We start from the raw sequence: 25,784 nt of genomic DNA, 5'->3' as shown, positions 1-25,784 counted from the left end.
AATAAAACTAGAAGAAAAAAATTATTGTTTTTACCACAACGGATCATTGCTACTGAAGTTCAAAACTAAATCCTAAGGAAGCCTATGTGAAGGGAGTGGGCCAGGATGATGCTGGCTTGCAGGACTGACCAGCCCTCTGGGCAGAAGAAAGGTCTCCCTTTGCCAACCATGACCTTAGAGCCCCAACCACATTTTTCCCTTGTTAGCATTACAACATCCAGCATCAGCGTTAAAGTTTAACATTGTTACCTTGGCCAGAGGGAGTGGTAGCCACACATACAGCCAAAAATGTCTAGATACTTACGTCTTCCAAACCACTCCAGTGCTATTTCATTGGCCAGCTAAAAAATTTTGTTTGATCTCAATAAAATAGTGGGGAATGTGGGTAAATTAGGAATTAATTTGCATAATGCATATAGCAAGTGAGCCTAGATGGCCTCAAAATTCTACTTTGTTCCTGGCAAAACACAAAACAAAAATTATCCAAGAAAAACAGGCAAGCCGTATTTTTTCCTCCTGAATCCTGATTGTGACTCTTAACCAAAAAGTCAGATGTAGATGGAAAAACCCTTATCCATACCCATTCGAGGGGCTGTTTCACATCAACTAGAAAGGTATTCCATCAGGCCTGACTGAGTATGAATAGCATATAGAATATGATCTAGCAAGGCCTGTTTTCAGCCATATATCTCTAGGCATATCTCAGTGCTTTAAAAAACTGAGGAGCCGTAAGACATGTTCCCGATCACCAGTGCTCCCATGTACCCCTGTATTGCTAGAGACTGAAGATGCTGAAACCCTCTGATACTGTTCATATTAGGATGACCAGAGGAGAAGCCCTTCTGGTGGCCAAGGCTGAGCGGTACCATCTGAACATCTTACCAAAGTGTTAGTTAGTCCCATCTCACCTGTTGTTCTGGAGTATTTCATTCTTACAATATGCTGAATTGCTCAGAAAAGAGAGAGATTCAGTCTGGGTTTTTCTGTGTATATATATGACTATCATAAGCCCAAGATAAAGAAGGAAAGAAAATGACAGCATTATAACTTTGAGTGACCACTGGTGGTGGTGCCCTAGTCTGGCCACCTCTGAAGGCAGCGCTGGTTCATTATCTAGAATCTGGAACATAGGACTTTGTTCCAGACACTTCCCCCTCCTAACATCGTCTGACCCTATATCCTGTTGGATTTTTCTGCCCGCTGTAGCCAGGGCTGACCTACTTGATCCCGAGGGCAACTTTCATCTTCTCTGCAGTCAATTTTCCATTAGGAGATGTTTGAATCCTGGCTCATTAAAGAGACAGGTTACTTTGTGCTGGACACAAACCAATCACAAAGCTCTAAGGCAACCCGCAAACACTGCACTGGGGCTCTTCAATGGCTTGTAGCCTTACGTAGCCTCATTCACATCACTGTGTTTTCTCCTGGAATCATAGAAATTCTGCTCTAATTGACCATTTTAAAATATGCTCTCCTGAGCCAATCCTTAGAGTTATTTCCATTTTTTTTTCCTTCAGAGCCACCTCTAGACTTCTTAACATCACAACCAAGAAGGCAGCCCCCATTTGGCTCCTGATCAAGAAATGTGTCTGTAATCTCATTCATGGCACCCTAGCTCTCCTAACACCCAAATGATTTGATTCTTTTTTTTTTAAAGAACCCTTGGGCCCCTCTGGTCCTATTTCCCCCGAGAATGAGTGTCCAAGTGGACCTGAGCTCTTAGCTGAGATAATCCGACAGCTGCTCCTGATCCCTGTAGGACGTGCAGAGTTGCCTGGACTCCCCTGCTGTCCACTGGCTCTGGTCTAGCCCACTCAGGGGCACAGCTTACCCCCCAGGCAGCGGCAGCAGGAAGGCGCCTTCCCTGTGACACCTTGCTCCACGCATCCAGTCTGATGAAGCTTCCAAAGGTAGTGCCTACGGCTAAGATGTTTCTTCGAGTGCTAATACTCCTCTATAACTTTCTAGTAGTTTGTTCTTTCTTTCTGAGTCTTCTGACCTCTTAATCCACCTCCATACCTGCTACATCTTCCCCAAAGAGCCCCAGTGCCTCCATTCTCTCCTTTTGCAGGGAGAAAATCATGTTCCCACTTATGTAAAAAACACAAGGTAAGAATAAACCCCAAACTCCTCATCTAGCAATAAAGGCTCTTTTGGACTTGAATTCAGTTCTTTTCCCTAACTTTTCTGGACATATCCCTTTAAGGGGCCCCATCAGTAGGCTCTGTTCCATATTCCATATGGCCTTGTAGCTGCACTGTCCTTGATCAGACTACTACTTTCTTTGTCTGGAATACAGCCCCCCTCCCACAGCCTGTTTTTTTAATTTCTCTGAAGCCACCTCTGACCACGATTCTCTCCCCCAGCTTTATTTATGCAGCTCAGACAGTGTCACATTTCTGTCTAAAATGAGAGTTCCTCAAAATAAGGACTTGCTCATTCACACTTAACCTCCAGTGCCCTGTGAGGTGCCTGAAACCCAACAGACAATCAATGCTTACAGAATTATTATCTTTACTAGTTCATCCAAAAGCAAATAGTGGAGAATGTATAAAACCTGGAAACCTGGATGAGATATCTAATAGCATAATGATTCTCATGAAAAGTCATAAAAATATTTAACATCCTGTAAAATTTGATAAATAGATACTATTTCCCCACATAAAGCTGTATTAAAACTCATCATTAAAGAATAGTTACTGAATAGTTAAACTTATGGTAGAATTTTTATAAATCATCATTTCTTTAAAGATTAATAGTCCAAAGAGGCTTCATTTTCAACACAAACACACCGTTCTCTCTCAAGGCACATTCACCAAACTCAGAAAGCAGTTTTTTCTTCTCTCATTCAGCCCAAATTAAATGTTTGAAGGATGATAGAAGTGGAAAAGGGGGGTGGGGGCAGGAAAAAAACAGAATTTTTCTGGAAGTATTCATACAAGAATGTTGAAGTCAGTGTGTCCAGCTAGAGGGAGGACACCAAAAGATGTCATAATAATGACCCCAGATCCCCTTTCTTAGTGAACTTACAATGGAATGTATTATAGGAGAAAAATAAAACCACTAGAGTGCAAATTTCATGCTCTTAAAGCTTTGCCATTGTCAGGGTGCCTAATATATGTATACTGTATTTTAGAGAGTCTAGGTTAATGCACACAAAAATAACCTTACATCCTTTCACGCTGTATATTTCATCCATGTGTTTGTTGAGGGACTGACTCCCAGAATACACATATCAATGGCCACCCTCCCCCTCCACAAAAAAAAAAAAAATACAACTAACCTAAAATAAAGAGGTCATTTGTATCATTTTCTCCTAAGCATCTGAGTAATCTGAAGAAGTTGAAACAATAATCAACCTTCAACTACAGAAACAGGTGCAACTCTTCCACCCACAAAATCACCATCCTAAATCACTCTAAAGAGAAGTCAGACTACAAAAGTATTCAAGATCAAGTGCCAGCCAACCAGGAGGAACATAAGTTCTGCCACAATTTACTTGTTAGTAAAACATAAGCCCATAACCAGAGTAACTGGACTGTAATTACTTTTAATCATCAAGCAAAAACATAAAAATTAAAAGGAAGACACCAAGTTAAAAACGCCCAGGCTACTGATAATTTCTGCACAATCGAATACTTTAATATTTAAGTTACTTAAGATTTATAAATTTAAAATATTTTATTTTGAAGCCAACTCTATTTGAAAACTTCAAAGCTCTCTGTAAAGAACTAAAGAATTTCCATTTTAAAAAGGTAGTTTATTTCTGAAATCACCACATTCTCCAACTTGTGACCCACTTAAGCCTTGGGGACAACGCTTAAAGGAAAGAGCTAACCATTTCCCTTTCAACAGCCAAGTCTTCTGAGCAGTCAGGCAGTTTGAAACTTCAGGAACAGCAAGTTATTTCAGGACCCATAGGATTTACAACAATAATGGTTTAAGGAAACCACAGCATTTAGGCTCCTTCAGTCTTTTTCTCTGTTCTTAGAAGTTTAAAAATAAGCAAGAAAATGATTCTTCAAATTGGCAGACCAGTTTCAGGGTGGCATCTTGCCGTGGTGCATGATAATCACAGAGCGACAAGGTCCGCAGAGAACAGAGCATCCCACAGAAACAACTCTGTTCTGACCCTCCTCTGAGATCATGACAAACAGCTCCCAGCCTTTTCCTTTTTCATTTTTGTTTTACCTCTTCCTCTTTCCCTTCCGGCCCCTACCCCGTTCCCTCTCCCTCCCTCTCTCCTTTTCTTAACATCAGTAAAGTTCTACTAGAAGTCACCCACAGTTCTGTTGATGGAAGTAGCTGGCATTTACTTCATGTTCTAATTTTATTTAATGAATCCCTGCAAATTCAGCTATTAATGATAATAAAAACCCACAGTCCCTCCAGAAGAAAAAACTTATGTCAAAAACAGAATACCAAGTTTACAGTTTCAAATGCACTTATTTCTTTTGAGGCAGGTGTGCTTCTGACGGCTCTATTAAGTTATTCAACTGTCTCTAAGGACTTCAGTTCATACAAAGGAAAGGCTGCAGCCTGGGACCCTTGGGGTTTTCTGTTTGTTTGGGGGGCTTTGTTTTCGTTTTTGTTTTTTCCTTCAATTATTTAAAATCTGAATGAATTTTGCTTTTGTAAGTGGAGTAAAAGTGACACTGGAGAGCCTGTGTTCAGGGTTGATGCTGTCCCTCTGTTGCCTCTGCCACCATTAGGAAGTGGCTTGTCTTCGGCACATCTATTGAGAAAACTTTCTGTGTGACACAGAGTGGGTGAAAAGCTTCCAAAACCTGTTCTGTAAGGTCAGCAAAGGAATCTGTCACTTGACCTTTACAGGGCAGTCGGGAATGTCAGAGCTAAAGAAACTAAGAGAAAGAAACACAGCCTCAGTACCATTTAAAAGAGGCGAGAGGGACATAAGAGCACAGCCTAACCGGGCTGCTCTCGGCTGTGAGGCCGTGAAGCAAGTGAACTCAGCTCCCCGGGTCCCCGCTTCTCATCGGCCACACGAGGTTATCCTCCCAGCCCTAACCAATTAGCTTTGTTTTTTAAGGGAACTCTACTTGGATCTCTTCATAACTCCGATTTGGGGACTATATACCAATATTTACTAAAATGCTCTCAATGGCACTGAGAGAGGAAAATACGTGGTCATTGCTTCCATGAGCTAAGAGTTGCTGAAGTTGGTTTATCTAGGTATATACAAAACAGTCAGAATTCTTTGAAATTTCACTTCATCCAAAAAGAAAGATGTCTTTACAATTGCCATCATCCCTGAGACTCCACAAACACAACACAGCGTGAATGATGTTGGGTGTCCAAAGCTTTGGATAACAGGAGTGAGCATCTTTTATCAATTCTCTTATGTTCAGAGAATTTCAGCAGACTATTAAAAGGTCATATTAAAAAAAAATGGTCCTATTAGTTTTGAGTGCTGGGATATTAGTGGTTTATTAGAAAATTCACACAAAAAGCAGGAGTCAAATCAACTTTTTAAGTGACATTTTATACAATTTGCATTTGTGTTAATGAGGATCAAATGTCATTTAAAGTATTTGGTTAAAAATGTTCAGTGGAGTAGAATTTCAGATGATAGAAATACATCTTACTACTCAACTATAAGAAAGAATAAAATAACACCATTTGCAGCAACATGGGTGGACCTGGAGATCATCATTCTAAATGAAGTAAGCCAGAAAGAGAAAGAAAAATACCGATAAGGTATCACTTATATGTGGAATCTAAAAAAAAAAAAAAAAAAAAAAGACACAAATGAACTTATTTATAAGACAGACTCACAGACATATAAAACAAACTTATGGTTACCAGGGGGAAAGGGGGTGGGAAGGGATAAATCAGGAGTTCAAGATTTGCAGATACTAACTACTACATATAAAATAAACAACAGGTTTCTTCTGTAGAGCACGGGGAACTGTAGTCAATACCTTGTAGTAACCTATAATGAAAAAGAGTGAAAACGAATATATGCATATTATATGTAAGACTGAGGCACTATGTTGTACACCAGAAACTGACACAACATTGTAAACTGACTACACTTCGATAAAAAAAAAAGAAACATGCCTTACCATCACTATTTTTGGACATTTTAAAAAATAAGCAATGATGTGAAGAAAGATATGAAATTGAAGACATGGAGAAGCAATTTCAACCATATGAAAAACAAGAAAATAAATTTGGTGTCCAAAGATCAGATGGAGAGAAGGGAGAAGTCAACACATTAGAGAAAGTGGTTAATGGTGAAACCACAGCTTGAAAGTTATTGCTTAAGTGAAACAACGCCATAACCCTACTTGCAAAGTCAGAGTGATTTTATAGACATGTTTAAATGTAACATTTACAAGAAGAACTGGGGCGCCCAAATACAGTCACAGTTCTATAACATTAATGCAAACACAAATAGTGCTTTATTCGACTGTAGTAAAAGGAAAAGCCAACAGAAGATAAATGTGCAAAAAACATATTTACATATCACAGAACATCCCACTTATTAAGAGATCACTTTTCTGAAAAACTCAGCCACTCAAAATATGGCCAAGATGCAAGAAGCCAAAATGGTCTCTGGACAGATGGTAAAACTCACAGGATTGTGCCTTAGGATTGTCTTAAAATCTTCCGGTCAACAATATTATAATAAACCAGACCCTACACACCAAGGTAACGTATTAGAAATAGCAGAGCAGAGAGTGGTGGGGACAAGATGCTGGCACAACTACACAGGTGAAAAGAGAAAGCTAACAGCCTCACAGCAAAAGAGGAAGAAAAAGCAGGCAGTGGAGACCCACTTTGTGCCAAAGCAGAGATCCTTACAAACCTCAACAACCACCAGGGTGTCACCAGCTTCTTACAAGGTTCAGCGACTACTCACAGTGACACCAAGGCATCAAAACAAGCTTCCACTGTTCTCTGAGGATCGAGCAGAGACACTACCCCGTGTCCTGGAGAAAGTGAGGGACTAAGTCTCAAGAAGTGGGTTCAAGTCCAACTACACCATTATTATCTACAAGGCTTCAGGCAAGTCACAATCTCTCAGGGACACCTTTCTCAACACAAAAGGGGGTGGGTGACACCACCTGTCCTGCCCATCTCACAGGACTGTCAGGATGGTGAAATGAGACCATACACGAGTGTACATGAATGAGTACTGGGTAAACCATGACCTGCAAACAGACTCTATCCACAGAGCATGCTTTAAAAAGATGTTCAATAAAACTTTTAATTGTTTCAGAATTCTGAAGGATGAATGAAGCAAGCTCCTGTTATACAGAAATACAAATAATAAAAGGCATCTTCCTCTAACAATTTGTGTAAGCTAACATGTAGCCCATATGAACACAATAGAAAATTTTCTCTAATCATCAGGTTTTCTTTTTTTTTGCAATAACTCGTTCCAAAGAAAATGCAGCTTTTCTTCCAGTTCAGGCATAGGATCTCTTGATACATACACAGGTTAGAGTCCAATGATTTGAAAGTAAAGTTAAATGGACTGAACTTCTCAACTAATTTTCCTCTATGGGGGGACGCGGACAGCAGGCCAGTAAGCATGACAGAGAAATCTCCAGAATAAGGCAGAAACTCACCAGACATTGCTACTCAGGAGCCTCCCCTTGGGCTGGCTGGCAGGGGCATCGGCAGGCCCTGCAAGGCTGCGCTCCAGCAGGGAGCCAGGCCCACACCGGAAATCGCTCCGTCCTGCCAGCGAGTTTTCAAGCATTTTCCCTTATCCACCGCATGGCCCTGGTCTAGGCACACAGGGGACACCTGGAGGAGGACTCACTATGGCAAGTGAATGCTCAGGCGCTCACAGCGTTTGTCAGCTTTCAGACCAGATGGTTTCCTGAGATGCACCACTAATCTACACGGCCTCTCAAGGTGCTTCTGGTGTGCCAGGCCTTTCTACAACAGTGAAATGACAGTGGATTATCTGCAGAAATGCCATTATAACATGTGAAGGAGCTAGCTGGTGTTCAGAATGGTAATCCCTACCAACAGAAGTGAAGTCTACTCAAGCCACTATTCTGCCCATTGAAGGCTGTAACCTAATCGAGAGTGATAAAGTCAGTTTAGTAGGTTGGGACTGACAACTTCTGTCTAATAAAACAGAATAGAATAAAATCGAAGAGAAAATAGTATCACATGTAGCCACGCAGTAAGGCTAAGTAGTTTCACAAAGTTTTTGTTTCATTATGTATGTGTGTGTGTGTGTGTGTGTGTGTGTATATGTGTGTGGTGTGTGTGTATATATGTGTGTATGTATATGTGTTGTGTAGACTACAAGCAAATGTAAAGTATATTTGTTACTCTGGACACAGACAAAACTTTTGAAAGTCACTGACTTGAACAACTACGATTAAACTTCTTGGGCACTGAAAACTTCAAAGCATTCACATCACGGGCCCACTGTAAAAGATTCTTTCCCCCATTCTGAACAAGCATTTATGGGAGAGAAACCTAGCTCAGCCTCCTCAGAAACTAGAGGGAAACCTACCTACCGGGTTTTTGTTCGGACCTTTATTAGCTGGAGTTGGAAACATAACCTTCAAGATTTCTAATGTCAGTGACATAACTTCCCTGGTTACAATGACATGAGCACGTGGTTACAATGACACAGATCAACTGGGTAAGCTAACACATACCCCAGTGTGTGGGATGTAACCAAGGTCTGACCATTCAAAGGAACGCTGAAGAGAGCAGTCCCAGTCGTTCTCATTTCATGAAACACGCGAGAACATCCCAAATGCAACAAGCTGCCTCAAAAACTGCTTACACACCAAACAGAACTGGGATCCTTAGCACAGAACGATGTTCAGACATTCATGCTTAAGGACGAAGAACTGGACCTAAAAAGCTAACAAGGAAAGAAAGGACTTCAACGATCTTTTGATCGTTGGAATAGAGTGTGTTGATTAACACTGCAATACATTACTTTAAGGTGAAAATCAAAGTTCTTTTTCCAGGAACTGAAAGTACTCTATGTACTTTCCACTGGTGAAAAAAAATGATGTAAATAAATAACTACCAGTCAAGATGACCACAGCAACCGAGCCAAGAACCAGCCACAACCCCCCACCAAGGTAAACTCACAAATGGCCTTTTGTAAGCTTTGTGAATCCCCAGCCACTCAGGACTGAAGCAATACACAACTGTGTGCAGGTAGGAATTCTGGTTTATCTCAAAATGTAATCCAGAAACACCAGTTACCCAGTTTCTACTTTAGCTGAGGCGTTTCTAGTTACAAAGTGAAAGAGAACCTTCGGGAGTAGAGGCAAAGGATTTGTACCAACAATAAAATATATTTATTCTCACTTTCTCTTTTGAAGTTTACTGAAAAGATAAAAATAAAGTGATATAGTTACTTGAAATCTCAACTGCTTGGGGCTTTTACTTTTATAAAGGGTTTTTTTTTTTTTAGAGAAAGATAAACACATACAAAACCCAAACCTGACAGACAATTCACTTGTACCACTGAACTGATTTTAACCAGTGAGTCGATCAGCCTTTATCCTTGCTCCACACCTTTTTCAACCATGTACAGACTTTATTAAGCTATTTCTTAAAAAGAAACAAGCCTTAAATATGACAAGAGCATACTTAGTCCTGTAAGGGGTATATTCAGAAACATGACTGAGTCCCAGTAGACTGCCATTAATTACTTCAGTGATTTAGGAGATGGGGTCAGAAAAGGGTTGGCAAAAAGAAGGCAGAATCGAGGTATGGAGACTCATTGCCTCGTCTCCCCTTATATCTTTATCCCTGCTTCTTCTCTCCAGTCTCTTGCCACCTTCTCCCATTATCTTCCATTCATTACTGTCCCCAGTGCAGTCTTTTTGAAAAACCAGGAGGGCATGAAAATGGCAGGGTAGAGGCGCTCTTCATTCCACCAGCCTTAACAAGCATCTGCTGTAGGGAAGGCGCTGTGGGTCAGGTCACTCTAGGTCACTCACAAGTCAAGCCATTTTCACACTGAATCTAGGAGAGGCTCACTCCACGTGGCTCTCTCAAGGTGTTGCTTCACATCAGGTCTGTGAGGCAGTAGGAGCTCTCAAAACACGAGAATCCATAATGTACACCCAGATCCTGGGAATGAGTACTGAGGGAGAGAACTAACTGAGAAACAACAAAGTCCCCAGCTAACAAATCCTCCCCCAGGGAGATGGTCTCAGACACCTGCTCAGCTAGGCAAGCGCTCACCATATAGTGTATATACATCCTTAAAGAGCCAAAATGTGATGCATCCAGCACAGTGATGGGTTCTAGCAAGAACTAAGTAAGTCATTGTTGATTTAATATCTCTGGTGACTAGTCGGTCATCAGATGTCAGCCATAAATGGTAGGGAACACCCTGCAATGTTGCATTTGATGGTACAGAGAAGAGGTTCAGTAAGGGCTGAATATAGGCAGACCACAGAGACATCACTGCAACCAGCTTCTGGTTCCCCTAGCCTCACACCACACAAATCTCAATAGAGGAACAATGTGTTTGTTGATTACATGTAAGTTCCCAATCACATTTATTAAGACAGTAATCACCACAAATATCTTTACTTAGAAAGACTAGAAATATAAGGTGAAAATACTCATATTTCATAAAGCTAGAAAAAGTCTAGAAAAAGAAAATCACAGACGCTTTACTACACTAACAAGTAATTTCAAAAATCTATGACTTTCCTAAATAAAGAGGCCCCAGTGTTGAAATCTGTGGTTCCATAACTGCTTTTTCTTGGATGCCTACATAAATTGCTTTGACCAGCACTTTTGTCTCTTCTCAACCTCTACCGGGCCCAGACAGCAGGATTTTAGTTCTGAACAGTGCAATCCATTCTGCATGCCAAACCCAGGGCAATTTCCTTCAGCACTGCCTTGACCAGGTGTTCAGACAACAAATACTTAACTTACTATCTGCAACGTGCAAGACACTGGATAAGACACAGGCTAGACTTAAAAGAGCTTCAAATCCAGGAGAGGTATGAAGCACATACCCAGAGTCTCAAAGTGGAGCATTTGCCCTTGAAACAGAAGTTACTGAGTCCAAGACCCCAAAATGCCCCGAGTGCTTTCAATGTCTTTCCCCTTTCTGAAGAGTTACATACTTGGTTCTGTCTCACCACATCTAAGTTTCTCCACCCAGTTTTCAGTTCTCCCTAATGATCTTCCTTGATTATCAAGACAACTATTATTTCTACTGAGTACTTACGGTATCCAGACAATATTTCTTAAACAAGTCCATTCACATGACGTGCCATTAACAGCGTCTAGCCATGGCAAGCACCCAGGGGTGACTGATTTAGACATGACTTTCAATTTAGAATTTTAACCATTTCAGGAGCTGACATAAAAACTGAGGTATAAATTACTTGAAAATTATGTAAAGGAAGTGACAGATTCCGTTTGGGTTCCCTAAGTTACACCAATACTTTAAAGTCAATTATTTCTATGCAGAAAATTCTACAGACTAGTATATATACTGTAACTAGGATAAAGACATCTTTTGACCCAGCTGACTGTTAGTGACTGCCAACCCCATGGACGGTACCATTAAATACAACCAGATCCAATCTGTAGGCGGACACAGTGTCTGTAAAACATACACTCGTTTATTCACTAAACAAGCTGTACCTGCTACTCATATGCATGATGAATAGACATCATCCTTTCACAGAAATGAAAACTAGAGCGTGACCCAACTATGTGACTTACGTTAAGTCACACAATTAGCAAGTGACTGAAGCCAAACACCGCGGTCTCCTGACCTAGTGTTCTTTGCATTGTTCATTGTCTTTCAACTACAATTTACTGAACACTTACTACGTACCAGGCCTGGGCGAACGCTGATGTCAAAACAGACCAAAACATCACTCCTACCTTAGAGGTTAAATTCTAGTCTGAAAAGACAGGCAATACTGAAAATAAATGCAGAAAGTATAAAGTATATTCGATGGTGGAAAGTGCTTTGGAGTAAAACAGCGATAGGATCAGGAGGGTCAGGATGAAGGTAAGATGTGACAACTTTAAACAGGGTCCCTGACAGTTTTTCAGCGAAGACCTGGCAGAAGTGAGAGAGGGAGGGAGTCACGTGCACAGCTGGGGTTCTAGGCGGTGGGGAAGGTCAGGCTGCACGCTGCAGCAAGGAGACTCTGTGGAGAGTGGAGGGGAAGCACAGGTGTCGAGGTTGAGGAAGCAGTGGGGTGAGGGAGGCAGGTCACGTAGGGCCTTCGAGAACATTGTAAAGACGTTAGTTATTAAATTGTCTGAGAAGGGTTTTAAGCGGTGAAGTTACCCAGTTTGACTTACGTTTGATGATTTACAGGGTCGCTGAGGCTGCTGGGTTAAGATTGGCCTGACTTGGGGTAGGGGTGGCAGTGGGGGGCAAGAGTGAAAGCAGGGAAGCAGGGATGAAAAGAGCGCTGTAGCACCGAGCTGCCTCTCCTCACCAGGCACGAGTCCTCCAGCCCCTGCCTCATCTCTGTTCACTGGGTCAACCTGACTTGTGGTCAAAACAGTCAGGATCAAACGCTTCTACAAAGTGCCTGATACATGCACGGCTTGAGTGGAGTAAACAGCAGACTGCCACCAAAATGCTGTTCCCACAAACTGTACCCCCTCTTTTGCTGTACTTCGAAAAGTCCAGAGTCGGGAGCACTGGCAAGATTACATTCATCACTATAATCCACAAAGTAAGTGCACAGTGCTACCTATAACCCACCATGCTTTAAGCAAATCCAGAAAGTACTATACGGCATGTTGGTCTGGGCAAGCAGTGCTATTAACAGTGTCCCCGAAGAGTTACATTCACCCAGTCAGCAACCCTTTATGGGACACTTAGCTTTTGGGATAAAAAAGATAAGTAAGACTTGGTCTCTGTCCTAAGAGAATTCACAGTCTAGCTCAACTCAAGACACAGACAAGTAAACAAATAAGTAAAACACAGTGTGTGATAAACGCAACTACAGAGGTATGTCGGAGGTGGAGAAATAACATAGAAAAAAGGGAGTCATCAGCTCTGCCCTCCAGGGACCAGGGGAGCCTTCACGGGGTTTTACAGGAAGCCCAGATGGTTAAGCAGGAAGTCAGCGGCAGAGGAGGGGACCAGAGCATCCTGACACAGGGAATGGAAAAGGCAGGGAATGGAAAAGGCAGGGAATGGGACAGGAATGTTCTGCAGCTGTGAAAGAGCTCTGGGTCTGTTTGCTATTTCTGGAGTTTTTTTTAAAAGGGGGGAAGGTGCAGATCGAGGAGGTTTCATGCTATGTTAAATGATAAAAACCTCATTCCATGTGCACTGGGAACCACAAAAGAGTGACCCCATTACACAGGAGTCCCCCTTTATCCACGGGATATACGTTCCGAGACCCCCAGTGGATGCCTGAAACCAAGGATAGTGCCGAATCCTACATACACCCTGTTTTTCCTACACACACATAACTGTGATAGTTTAATTTATAAATTAGGCACAGAAAGAGATAAACAGCAATAACTAATAACAAAATAGAACAATTATAACAACAGACTGTAATAAAAGTCATACGGATGTGGTCTCTCCTGTTCTCTCTTTCAAAATATCTTCATGTACAAATTTAATGTCTTTTCTGTCTTAATTAAGCACTCATCACACACTGTGGCCCTAACTTTTGCAGTCTGAGGTGCGACAGCAAAACCAGCACGGATTTCTTTTTCCTTCCTCACAACTTCACAGATAGAAGATTCCTTCTTACATGGATCTCAACAATCTCAGTTTATGATTTTTTTTCTTCCCTGATCAAGTCAAGAAGTTCCCCCTTTCCCTTACAGGAACCACTTTACAACCTCTCTTTGGCATACCCAAATTGCCAGCACCAGTACTCTTGCACTTTGGGGCCATTATTAAGTCAAATGAGGGTGACTAGAACCCAAGCGCTGTGATACTGTGACGGTCGACCTGATAACTGAGACCAGACAGCTACAAAGTGACTGACGGGCGGGACCCGCTGGACAAAGGGATGATTCACGTCTCCAGCGGGACAGCGGGGCTCGATGGCGGGAGACTTCATCATGCTATTCAGAACGGCGTGCAATTTAAAATGTATGAATTATTTCTGGAATTTTCCATTTAATATTTTCGGACCACAGTTGGCCACAGGTAACTGAAACCGTGGAAAGCGAAACCGTGAATAAGGGGGGACTATTGCGTTTGTATTTTAGGAAGATTACTCTGATTGCGGTGTCGACTCAAGGATGGCTCAAAGACGGACAGGAGTACAGATAACAAGAAAGAGGAGAAGACCATTCAGAAGGCCAGGCAAAAGCTGATGAGGGCCTGGCCCACAGCGAGGGTGGACGAGTGGGTGCAGACACAACAGCCTTCAGGTCAAACCGACAAGATCAGAGCTAACTGAAGCTTTTGATAGGAATGGTTAAAAAAAAGCTTTTAATTTGATAGAAAATATGATAGTTAAATCCCAAACCCCAGAAATTACATGGAAGTATAACACTTTCCATGAATATCATATAATACATAATTATATAAATTGCGAGACATAAAAATTAACCCTAATTAATGTGCAGTGTCTTTTAAATTTATTTTTTAAATAACTGTTGGAAAAGATTTCAAAAAGGTTTTCAAAACCAGTAAAGACATTTTCATGAAAAAGCACACAGGTTGTATTAACGATACTTCAATTAATTAATTAGCTAATTAATTAAATTTGAAAGAAAAAGAGAAGAACACAGGTTACTCACTTCCAAACTCAAGCTGTGATAATAAGTGACTTCCTGCATTGCTCTGACATATTCCTAGTAATCTAAATAAGCATTTAACTCTCATAACAAACTTTTAAAAACAAGTAAATAAAGGAAGGTATTCGATAAAATGCCATTTCAATAGAATGTCATCAATTTAATAACAAATAGAATCATTTTTGCAATAAAACAAGGCAGCGAGACAACAGAGATTCCAAACTTCAAAAGAAAAAAATAAGCAAAGGTTAATAAAAAGCAGTCTCCCTGAACCAGATAAAATATTACGTGGCACTCACTGCTGGTCTCTTTCACAGAGTATCAGCTTCAGTAGAAAGAAAGAAAACGTCACATTCATGGCACTGAGAATATTCTTCTTATCTCTTTTATTAAGACACCAAGAAAAGCTCCATTAACTATTTTTCCAACATAACAGTGACCCTCAGAATAAATACTACTTATTCAGTTTCACTCTCAAATTTGAGGTGCTGCTTTGACAACACTCGTCAAAACTTTTAAGATTTTTTTAATGCCACAAAGGAAATGTTCTTAAATCTCATATGTAAAAGATTTTATGATCAAAAGTAAATTACAGCTATTTACACAGAAACGGGACCTTGACCTAGCTGCTTGTGGTCTGCCAGGCTATTTTTCTCCGTTGTAGTATCTGAAGTCACTGCTAATCTAATTACGCACAAGGATTCTGTTTTCTGCAATTATTTTATTAGGGAGGACATTTGGGGTGAAATTATTTTAAATCCAGCCAACTCCCACAGTCAACAATTGATTATCTAGTATATAGATTTTTCATTACCCTTGATACATAGTAAGGCCATTTCTGGTCATTTTTGTAGTTTCTGGGAAAGGAGGGAATAAAATTCAAATGATTCAAATTTTGTAATGTTATCAATACACATGGTAATGTCCAGAAGAAGAGAATGAAAGCATTGTTTAAACTGAGGCTTTGCATGTCAATTACCCAATCTGCTGACCTGCCAATACCAGGATCATCAATCATGCCTCTGCCCAGCTGAACAGAGAACTGGGGCTTCAACAAAACATGCTCTGCTCAGTGAGAGGATGCCCCATTATAATCCCACCTCTTTTGGTTTTATTTGACAAGAGAAGAGTAAGTGAGCAAGATAGGGGGAGCGCAGAATAAATACTGCTTGGTCATTAGTTCCCCTTGAGATCCCTCCACAGTGCTGGAAACAAAGCAGGAGCTCATTAAATATTGTTTAAATCAATGCAACAGCCAGAAGACCATGCGAAACATGAAAACGCTCCAGATAAAGTATCTTTTCATCTAGGCCATTTTACACTTTTCCCACAATGATCCTGCATTTTCTCTTTAGTTCTCCCTTAGGTGTCTGATCTGCTTCTCCGTTAAAGTATGAACTTCGTGACTTCAGGGCCTGTGTGCTACATTTCTTTGTATACCACACACACGGTACTCAGTGAGAATTCCTTCCAAACGCTCTCACAACTCCACGTGAAAAGTGACACGCTGTCTCATCTACGATGGACTTCCACTTTCTGACTTCACAGGCATCTAGTGCAACGGCTCGGGATCACTAAATGGAATATTCAGAAGGGCACGCTTCACACCCTTGATTTTTATGGCTAATTAAGTTGAAACATCATCTGCTATTCTAGTGGGTCACATTACACTAAGAATATAAGGACGGATCATTGCTGTTACTCAATTCATTTTTACCTTCCAGAGAATAACCGTCAATACAAGAGAGTTTTGAAACTCACCACGTGCTAGAACAAAAGAAAGCATACAGGTCCCTATTTGTGGTTGCTTTGGGCTTATCAATATGTATCTCCTAGTTACGTTCCAGGCTCAGGAATTTTCTCCTGAGCTTCTTAAGTGTAAGTGACAACATCGAGTCGTAAAGCTGTGAGTCTGTGCACTGACAGATCTCCATGAGAGTAACCACCTAAAAACTTCATTTTGAGGTCACTGATACGCAATTCAGCCTGGAGACTCACTGTAAAAAGAACTTCTAAAACCAAACTTGAGAGAACTGGTTTATAAAATGAAAGTGCATCTTATGCAACATACTATCCACACTGTAAGAAGGGATTCTGTGGGCTAATTGTGCAAAGCAATGGGACTGGGAGATGGTGGGCAGGGAGCAGGGAAAGCACTCTGGCCTTGCAGCAGCTGCTGGCTGGGAGGAAGAAAGCCTGCAGAACCGGATACCCCATCAGACAGAGATCCCTCGGGGGGGGGGGGGGGGGGGGGGAAGAACACGGACAGGACTACTGAAGCGAGGCTGACTTGTTAAGCTACACTGCCCTACCTCTGGCTGTCACTGCTTCATGGTGGTGTATATATGCAGGGGAAAGGATGAGAGCAGGTTTTTAGAAACCTGTATAAATCAAAAAATGTGACTATAAGGCAAGGGGGTTGGGGAGCAGGCTGAAAGGAAAGTGGGTTTGGATGCTTATGGTCCAGGCAGACAGATCTAAAAGAAAAGAAAGATGCCACACGATCCCCATCAGACCAATTTGTCTTCAATGCATATTTATTTGCAGCTGAATCCTAATATGGCCATTGGGCATTCTTAGCACTGACTGATAATCCTTGCTAGGCTTGTAGCTTATTTGATGCTCCTAAAAACAAAGCAAAACAAAACTCCAATCCTGCATAACTTTTCTGAAAGATTTTTCCTCTTTTGATCTGGAAGTGTAAACAAACGTCACTCTGTATTTCTCCAAAGGGAAGAATTATGAGGAATAAAGATCAACTGTTATAATGCCCCTAAGGCAACAAACATATCAAAGGTGGGAGCCAATTTTCTTTTGAAAGTCAAGTATGAAAACAATCTAAGACCAAGAATTCTGCTCTATAGGCAGCTTTTTAAGGATTTCCCCCTAACTACATAAGTCAGAAGTGCTAATATTATCCATGTTCAATTATTTCTAAGAACCACATAAATTTACAGATCATATTATGCCTCCATTTACCTTCATGAAGCTACTCTATTTCCTATTACATTAAGGGATAAAGGGCACAATCTTTTGTATTGTTACATAAACAAATCCTCCTTCCCTTTACAAGTCACCCCTGTTCTTCACAATGATGTCTTTATTTTACACAAGTCAAGTGTACAGTATTTGTTTCATTTCCCAACTAAAGCTAATCCATGCAAATTCAGTCGCTTTCCCTTTAATGTTAATTTACATGGAGCAGCTATGATAGAAATCCTAAAGGGACAGGCTCACATGTGTACAGTCTTTAACAGAAACTTGACTGGCGGTTGATTTAAAACAAAACAAGTCATAAAAAAACAACCTCTGGCAAAGGCCAAAGGAATTAAAACTACACCCTCTCTCAACCACAGCACTACTGTACCCACCCTTCGAACATTACAACCCACCCATTTACCAAAACCACAGCTTATTCCTGATTTAGAAAAGTAAAGTTCATGGACTTAACTAAACTACACAACTCCAGCCAGAAAGCAAACGCGTTTTCTACGCCTGGCAATTACACAGCATCTGAACTAAAAATCCGCGTATTTCAGCTCAGTATCCGCGGACCGCCGTCGACCACCTTCCTGACATGATAAACAACTGACATCTTCAAAGGGCATGAACGAGTCCCTCTTGTGCCATAGTTTAACAGACAAGAGCAAATGGCTTAACACGCATTATCCATGAAGCAGGGTGCGTTTAATTCTCAGTGCGGGGTGTGTAATTACTGTACCCGTAAAGCACAGATTGGACTTAGCTGACTCTCTCACACTGCAGCAGTTTTACTTCCCCAAAGAAGGGAGAGGACAGGTCCCTGAAAGATTTCAGAGCGGTTTTTCTTGGCACGGGAAGAATGTGATACACAGGGAAAACACAATCACGTGGAATGTCTGGACGAGGCTCCTTTGTAAGTCTTAAATAGCGCTCCCCCCGCTGGGCTGTGCCCCAGCGCTGAATGGAGAAACCATTTTAGAGCCTAACAATTCGGGCTCTCCGGCAAACAATGTAAGAGGAAGACCTCAGAAACTCTAAATACAAAATAGGGGTGTGTTTAAGAAATACTGAGGCAACCCCCCCTTTTCCACCAGGACTGATACTTCTTTTTCACCCTGAAGAAGGCATAACATGCTAAACCTGAGAACAGGGACCAGCCTTGGTCTGAAAAGGAACTTGAAAGAAATCCAAAAACTCCTTCTGGTCACAACACCAAGGGCCGGCGCTTCATGTGTTCATTTCCTCGATGTCACCCCAACACCTGTTTAATTCAAGGGTTCGAGTAATTCACCGGTCTTCTTAAAGAAAAATGCAACTAGACCATCCAGGATTCCCGAAGTTTTCTCAGGGCACTGTTTCAGAAAAGAGCTCCACGTCCTAACTTCCAACTGCCGTAAAGAGCAGAAGATTCCTTCTACGATGGTGGTTTACCAGGTTTACCACTGAACTTTTCACAAGTCACATGAGCATGCGGATCTGATGAGGAGGGGGAGAGAGTGCTGAGGACAAATAACAGCTATTTTATTCCTCTTGGAAGGACACAACCTCAAGCTGAATCTACTGGAGGAGCACTTTTATGTTAGACATGGAAGCAAATGAGTGACACTGAATTCCAATATAAAAACACACAAAAATCCTCATGGGGCCAAAAGTCCTGAAGGGAAATCAATGACAGAAACAAAGAATTCTACATAGCAAATTTTTAAAACTGTTTAAATGAAAAAAAAATCAAGTCACCTTTCCCGGGATGGGTTCTGTATGTCCAGTTTTCATCATCTGCTTCCACCTGCTGCCCACAAACTGAGAGCTCTCCATCGCTGCGGAACAGCCTCTTTGTCTGCCTGGACAAGGAGGAGAAATTTATCCAACTCACAGCACGGGAGAGGGAACCTGGATTTGACTTGAGTCTGAAGGAACCTGAAGAGCCTTCCTTTTTCATCTTCTTTCACATCAGAATCGGCTGTAGACAAAGGACAGCCCAGCAAACAAAAAGCTCGTTTTAAAAAATTGTTCCAGGTCCTTTAAATGAACCTGCTCTTTCGCACTTATTCAGACAATACTGAGAGGCAGGCAGGGCATTCTGCTCAAAGACTGCTCTGTGTCACCCAATTACAAAGAAAAGGAAAATGAAGGGTTAGGAAGCCAAAAAAAAAAAAGAAAGAAAAATTTTTTTTACCCTAGCCACATTGTGGTACTTGGTTTCTAGATCAGAAATATCCAGAGTCTCCCCTAAAAAAATAAAAATAACTAAAAGTATAATTTTAAAAATGAAGCAGGGTGTTCATTTCAGGAACACTTGTCAGGACTTGGCGAAGAGCAGAACCAAAGCACTCCGACTCTTTGGTGTGTACCTAGCATCCCATACTGTAATCCTACTCCTCTCCCAGGCATCTTTCCCCACAAGGGCAGAAAGCCAGCCGTCTGCTGCAGACAGAAGGAACTCCTCAGGCTGGAGAACAAGATTCAGCATCAACCCAGGCCCTCAGTTTAAAGTTCACCCACACAGGTGACTTGGGAGAAATCAAAGAGTTTCGCTCACTTGTCCCAGCACAGCGCAGAATCATAAACCGCCCACTTGCCCTCCTTCCCGTCTGTGAACTGCTCAGGAGCCACAGGACTCCACAAACAACAAAGCAGGCTGCGTTGCTATTGCTTGGATTACAGAGCGAGCGCTCCCGTGAAAGGCGATAGGCTTTCCGGGTGCTGAAGGCACCTCATTGGAGACAGAAAACCCCGCCTCTCCCCAGCCAACACTTCAGAAGCAGCACAAACTTCTGAACTCCAGCAAAGCTACAGAAATGCAAGTCTGTGCAGAATACAGACTTCCAGAGATTTTTTAAAAAACCAAAACCTTGATTAATTATCATCAGACCACACTTCTGAAAGCAGGGCTGTGAGAAGAAGCTTTCAAAGACTGTGTAGTTATACACACATCTAGTTCTCAGGTGGAGTTGGGAACGTCATCATTTAAGGAAATGTACTTCCAAAGAGAATAAAACGACCCAGCTATTACGTCACTCCTGGCTTTGAGCAAAGGTGAGAGGCAGCCATTCTTGCCCCTGCCATTGTCTCTTCTGTCTCCCGGAGCTCCTGCCTGCCCCCACCTCCAGCAGCCCCTGGTGTGTGTTGGGGAGGTCATTCCTCTCTAGCTTTGAATAATCTTCCTATCACAGATAACCACCATCTAAGATCTATACTAGTAGCAATTAGCTTCAGGCTCTTACCTCTTTGTAAACCCTAATCAGGGCACGTGAAACCCCCAGAGCCACATGCTAGAATGCATTTGGGTGCAGCATTTCATCCAAGGCCAACATAATTCCATGGTCTTAGACATGTTAAAAGCTTCTGCAACTTCCCACCACAGAGATTTGGGTCAGCATCCTCTCCCCAAAGTGTCACTAAGCAACAAGTAGAAAATTGGGTCCATCTCACTCTCCTGTACTCAGCATTCAGCAAATATATTAAAACTAACAAATTGCAATACAAAATAAACTTTGACTAAAAATTATAAAAGCAGGATTTTACATCATACATCTACTGCAATTCATGGAGATTGCAAGAAAAGGGCTCCACACACTTACCAGGACTGGGACATTTACAGAAGAGAAAAACAGAGCAGCTGCCAAGGGTCTGTAGGATGGACAGCTCCTCCTACCATGGAAACCTTGACAGAGAACAGGCAGTAGGACTAAAGGACAAAGCTATGAAATAGTCCAGGCAGCAAAAATATGGACTCTGTACAAAACCTGAAAGTGTTCCCTAGAAATCAGGTAGTTAAAACCCCTCAATTTACTGATGGAGAAATTCAGGTCCAGAGAACATATGTGACACACCAATGTCACATGAAGGATTCAGTAATGGACCGAGTCACGTCAGAAACCACTGGATTCAAAGCTCCACCACTTACTAGGGATGCTGGCTCTGCCACCAAGCACTCTGGACCTGCTTTCACTATTAAACTGGAATGATACCTCTACTTTGATCACTATTCTAAGAGCAGAAATGATATGATTACATATAGTACCAGTGGGTAACTTCAAGTTCAAATATCCAACATTCTTTTTGAGTCAGACACTTTAAACAACAACAACAACAAAAAATCATGCTGGAAAATACAAAACGTCCCGAATAGTGCTCACCATTTCAGAGGTTCATAGGCCCCCCTGACATCCACGTATGCATGCTCTAAGGATCCATGGACCCCCAACAAGGAATACAGTGGTCTCCCACTAATGTCTACATCTTGCGGTTACACTTTTAATTTAGAAATATCTAAGCCCTGAAATAAATCTTGTGCTGTTCTTTATATTCAGGAAGTGCTGTTAAACACTTTTCCCAGCCTAGCTTTCTCAGCGTACGCACGGGTACACATACAACAGCACAGATGAACTGCTGTTTTTACTAACTGGTGTGTTTTCCTCCGGTATCCCCTGTTCCTACACACATCTGGGAAAGAGCTGATGGGAGGGGCTGAAGGAATAGTCACTGCCAAGCAACCAAGAAGGAAAACTGGTCCATAACTCTCCCTCAAAGCAAGCACACACTTACGCTGGACTTCTAAGAAACTTAATGGATTTCCCATGATTCACAGGACCTAGGGATAAGCTTGCATACAACCAATTCTCCATCTACTAGCTATTCTGTGTTTCTGATATTATATTGGGCTTTGATTATTAGTATCTTCACTTATGTAAAAGAAGGTCAAATAAATTAACTACTTTCACAACTGGATCAGAGTTCCCCTATGACCAAGATAAAATATGATGCCTTAAATTAGCTTCAGAGGAAATATTTATATTTTAACTACCCATGTTAGATATGTACTCTAATTAGCTGAGAAAATCGTAAGTGAGCTGTTTTGGAAGCTGTTACATTCATTCAAACTACATTTATGCAACAACCATGATGAATCATACACTTGAATTATCTGGAGTATCAACCCTAAAGCCATAATAAGCTCTACCCGCCAGCCCCTAGAATCGGGGTTACGGCTACTTTGGGCCATGCATGTCATGTGTATCATTGCTAATCTTCACAGTAACCCCACAGTGGAAAAATCCCTACTTTGAGAGTATAACCTGTTTCTTCAAATAGCTTCAGCTGTCATCTTCAGTGTAATAAAACATCTTAACCATTTTTCCCACGAAAATCTACAATCAAATGCACTCTTCCTAGACCTTTGAAACAGACATGCTGAACAGCTTTTATCAGCATTCCTTGCTGTGCAGTGCTTTCCCACCTCCCCCTCACCGTCAGGCTGTCAAAGTGAAACTTCTGCTGTCATCTTATGTGCCAATAGCTGCTCCCTTCCTACCATTTTGCCCCTGCTGAGCTCCAGGCATCAGGAAACCAGATAAATAATCTTACTTAAATTGTAGTTTTCACGGGGTTGATGAGCACTCTCAGAGGGAAATCTGTAGCTCTGGTAGAAGGGCTTTGTCACCACTGCATCCTGGCCAGCGCCTTTGTCCTTTTACTGTCGAGATGGATGTTCAGGAGTTAAAACGGTTGGAGAAGCAGCCTCTGGATAACAACCCTCAGGTGGACCTACACCAGCTTTATGATTTATTGTCTCTTTCATATTAAGTTCTTTGCACTTGAATGTGGTGAGAAATTTATCCAATGCTACTGACAAAAGGACAAGAAATTATGTTATTTCAGGAATGATTTAAGTAATACATTAAAGAGAAGTTAAGCATAAAAACTGGGAGGCACCAGAATATATAAATAAGGGAAGTTCTAGAATCATCTTCTTTGGGAGTTTCTTAGTCAAATTATACACATTAATAAAGAAAGATTTATTTATATTTCTACCAAAAGTCAAAGGGATGGATTGAATGCATTTGAAAAGACCCTGCCAAAAGACACATTATTTCACATTTCGATATATACTGACATCCTTAAAGAGGAGTTTAGCTCAAATGGAAGTGTTTAATTTAATAAAAATTGTTAAAACACGACGGGACACAGGCTTGGACAAACCTCTCAACCCAATCAGGCATGTAATTGCTCCCTTACCATCTGTGTAAAATGCCAGCCAAGAGTGGGCACTCATTTCAAGTGCTGTCAGTGTTTGTGGCCTCCAAGGCCACAAAGGAGCACTATGACTGTTAATTTCCACATGTACCTTTCCTGCCCTGACCCTCTGCTTCAAACCTAGAGGGACAACTGGAACAGGCAGAAACCTGACATCAGAAACCAGTGGAGAACAGCACAGAGCTGGCGGGGTTGCTGGCTTGGCTGGGAGTGGGGTGCACAACAATGCTTATGAACAGAGACAAAGGTGGAAAAAAAAAAAACAACAAACGTACACCACTGTGAGGAAAGTCACTCTGAACTGTGTAGTGTTCTAAAGCAGCCCTGACCGGGCAGGAGCAGTCAAGTGTGTACCCTATCAGATTACCACGGGTCACCCAGACAACGCACGGGGACCTTCAGCTTCTAGGACAGGGTGCAGCAGTTTTTCCAACTGTCATCTCTTGTAAATAATGAAGAGTAGATGTAAATGAAAACTTTCTATGAGACAATTTGTACACACTGATAATGAAAGCTTATCTCAACATCTAGAAGTAAACAGTTTGAGCCAGACTTGTATAACTAACAACAGAAAAAAACAAACAAAAAAAAACCCATTTTGCTCCCAGGGCCACAGTACGCCAACCCTCACAGTACACTAATCCTCCTTCCTTGTCCACCTCCCACCCTCTATGGAATTAAACAAATGATTTACTCCAGAAGGAAGTCATAGAAGATGAAACACTGCCAAGTAGCTATTCAAGAGACAAGCCTATGTTCAGGGTTCCCCTCAGCTACCACTGCTGGCAATATCTAAAAGAAAGAAAAGCACTGCCTTTTCATTAAGCTGTAGCTTTAAAAGTCAGAATAGGTCCCTTTCGATGGAAGGAGGAGTGTTTCCCTCAAATGGAAAGATACAATGCAAGCATTCGTATTTATGCGTCATCACAAGACTACAATCCCACCATGTGATGTCTTCTTGTGTGAAGAGGATTCCTGACCAGTTCTGACACTAAGCTTTGGCTGCACTGTTCCCAGGCGATCATGTGATGCAGGAACAACATGGCAGCACATTACGGCCTCAGGCCCCTGGGTGCGGCGCACTGGGAGGGGATATGGCTGCCCCTGGCCTGCAGCTGTCACTGCTGGGTACTGGGGACTGTCAGGGGCTTGGTGAGCAGTTGACATGCAAGAATGCAAACTTTGTCCCAACCTTAACCAAGAAAATGTCCCCAACCAAGAGGTTCAGATGAGATGCTCCCCTAAAACTGAGAATTGACTTTGAAATTCTTCTGACATAAGAAGATCAGGATGAACCTACTCTGAAACTGAAATAAAATTCCAAATTAAAAAAATTTTTTTCTTTCAATCACGATCTCCTTTGTACTTCATACCTTTCCTATGGGCTCTTCAGTGATCATCTTTGTAATTATTACCACTTTTTTCCTACCTACTCAACCAGTTCTTCACAAACTTTGTTGTACATATAAATCATAGGAAATCTTATTTACATGTGGAGTCTGACTCAAAGTCTGGAGTAGGACCTGAAATTCCCAACCCCTAAAATCGTTCAGGTAGGGCCCTGGACCACCTTTGAGTTAGCACGATACTAGACTACAATGCTCTCTGAGGGCATCTTTTTGCCTCCATGCCTCTTACCTAACAGGCAGCCAGCGTTAACCCATGTTGGACAAAAGAGTGAACAACAGAGCCATCTATTCATTTCTGTGTTACCTCTTTCTTTTGATCTTAGCATCTAGAGATAACTAGACCTTTGTAACAATCATTCTTTTATCACTAAATTCCAAAGAGCAAAAGTAAAATTTGTAAACTGACAAAATATGTATAATCTGAGTTTAAAGGTTAATAGCAAGTTTCCATCATTCACAGTTACACTGCTTCATGCTGAGAAGAAAGAGGGCATTAACCGCTCAGCTGCATGCTCTCCTTAACTTGTTAGGGCATCTGCAACGCTCCCATCCACCAAAACTCCAGAGTCCAGCGGCCCAGCCCAGAACCTGGGGCGATCAACAAGGAGCCAGAACCAGAAGAGCAGC

The 25,784-nt window shown here is 41.7% G+C and overlaps 1 protein-coding gene across 2 annotated transcripts in view; it reads right to left on the bottom strand.

Annotated features, from left to right (window-relative positions):
• Positions 1-20,545, bottom strand: part of NHSL1 (NHS like 1) — a 119,953-nt gene extending 99,408 nt beyond the window's left edge. Inside the window, exon 1 of one of the 2 annotated variants that reach the window (XM_031456428.2) lies at positions 19,450-20,545. In XM_031456428.2, the coding sequence (XP_031312288.1) occupies positions 19,450-19,651 (202 nt within the window). In that variant the 5' untranslated portion in view covers positions 19,652-20,545. The remainder of the gene's footprint in view (positions 1-19,449) is intronic. The other variant, XM_031456430.2, reaches the window with a different exon arrangement.
• Positions 20,546-25,784: the final 5,239 nt, after the last annotated feature.

Source organism: Camelus dromedarius, chromosome 6, assembly GCF_036321535.1.
Source record: "Camelus dromedarius isolate mCamDro1 chromosome 6, mCamDro1.pat, whole genome shotgun sequence".
Lineage (NCBI taxonomy): Eukaryota > Metazoa > Chordata > Mammalia > Artiodactyla > Camelidae > Camelus > Camelus dromedarius.
Note: the sequence above shows the minus strand (reverse complement) of the source record. Positions and strands in the feature narration are given on the sequence as shown.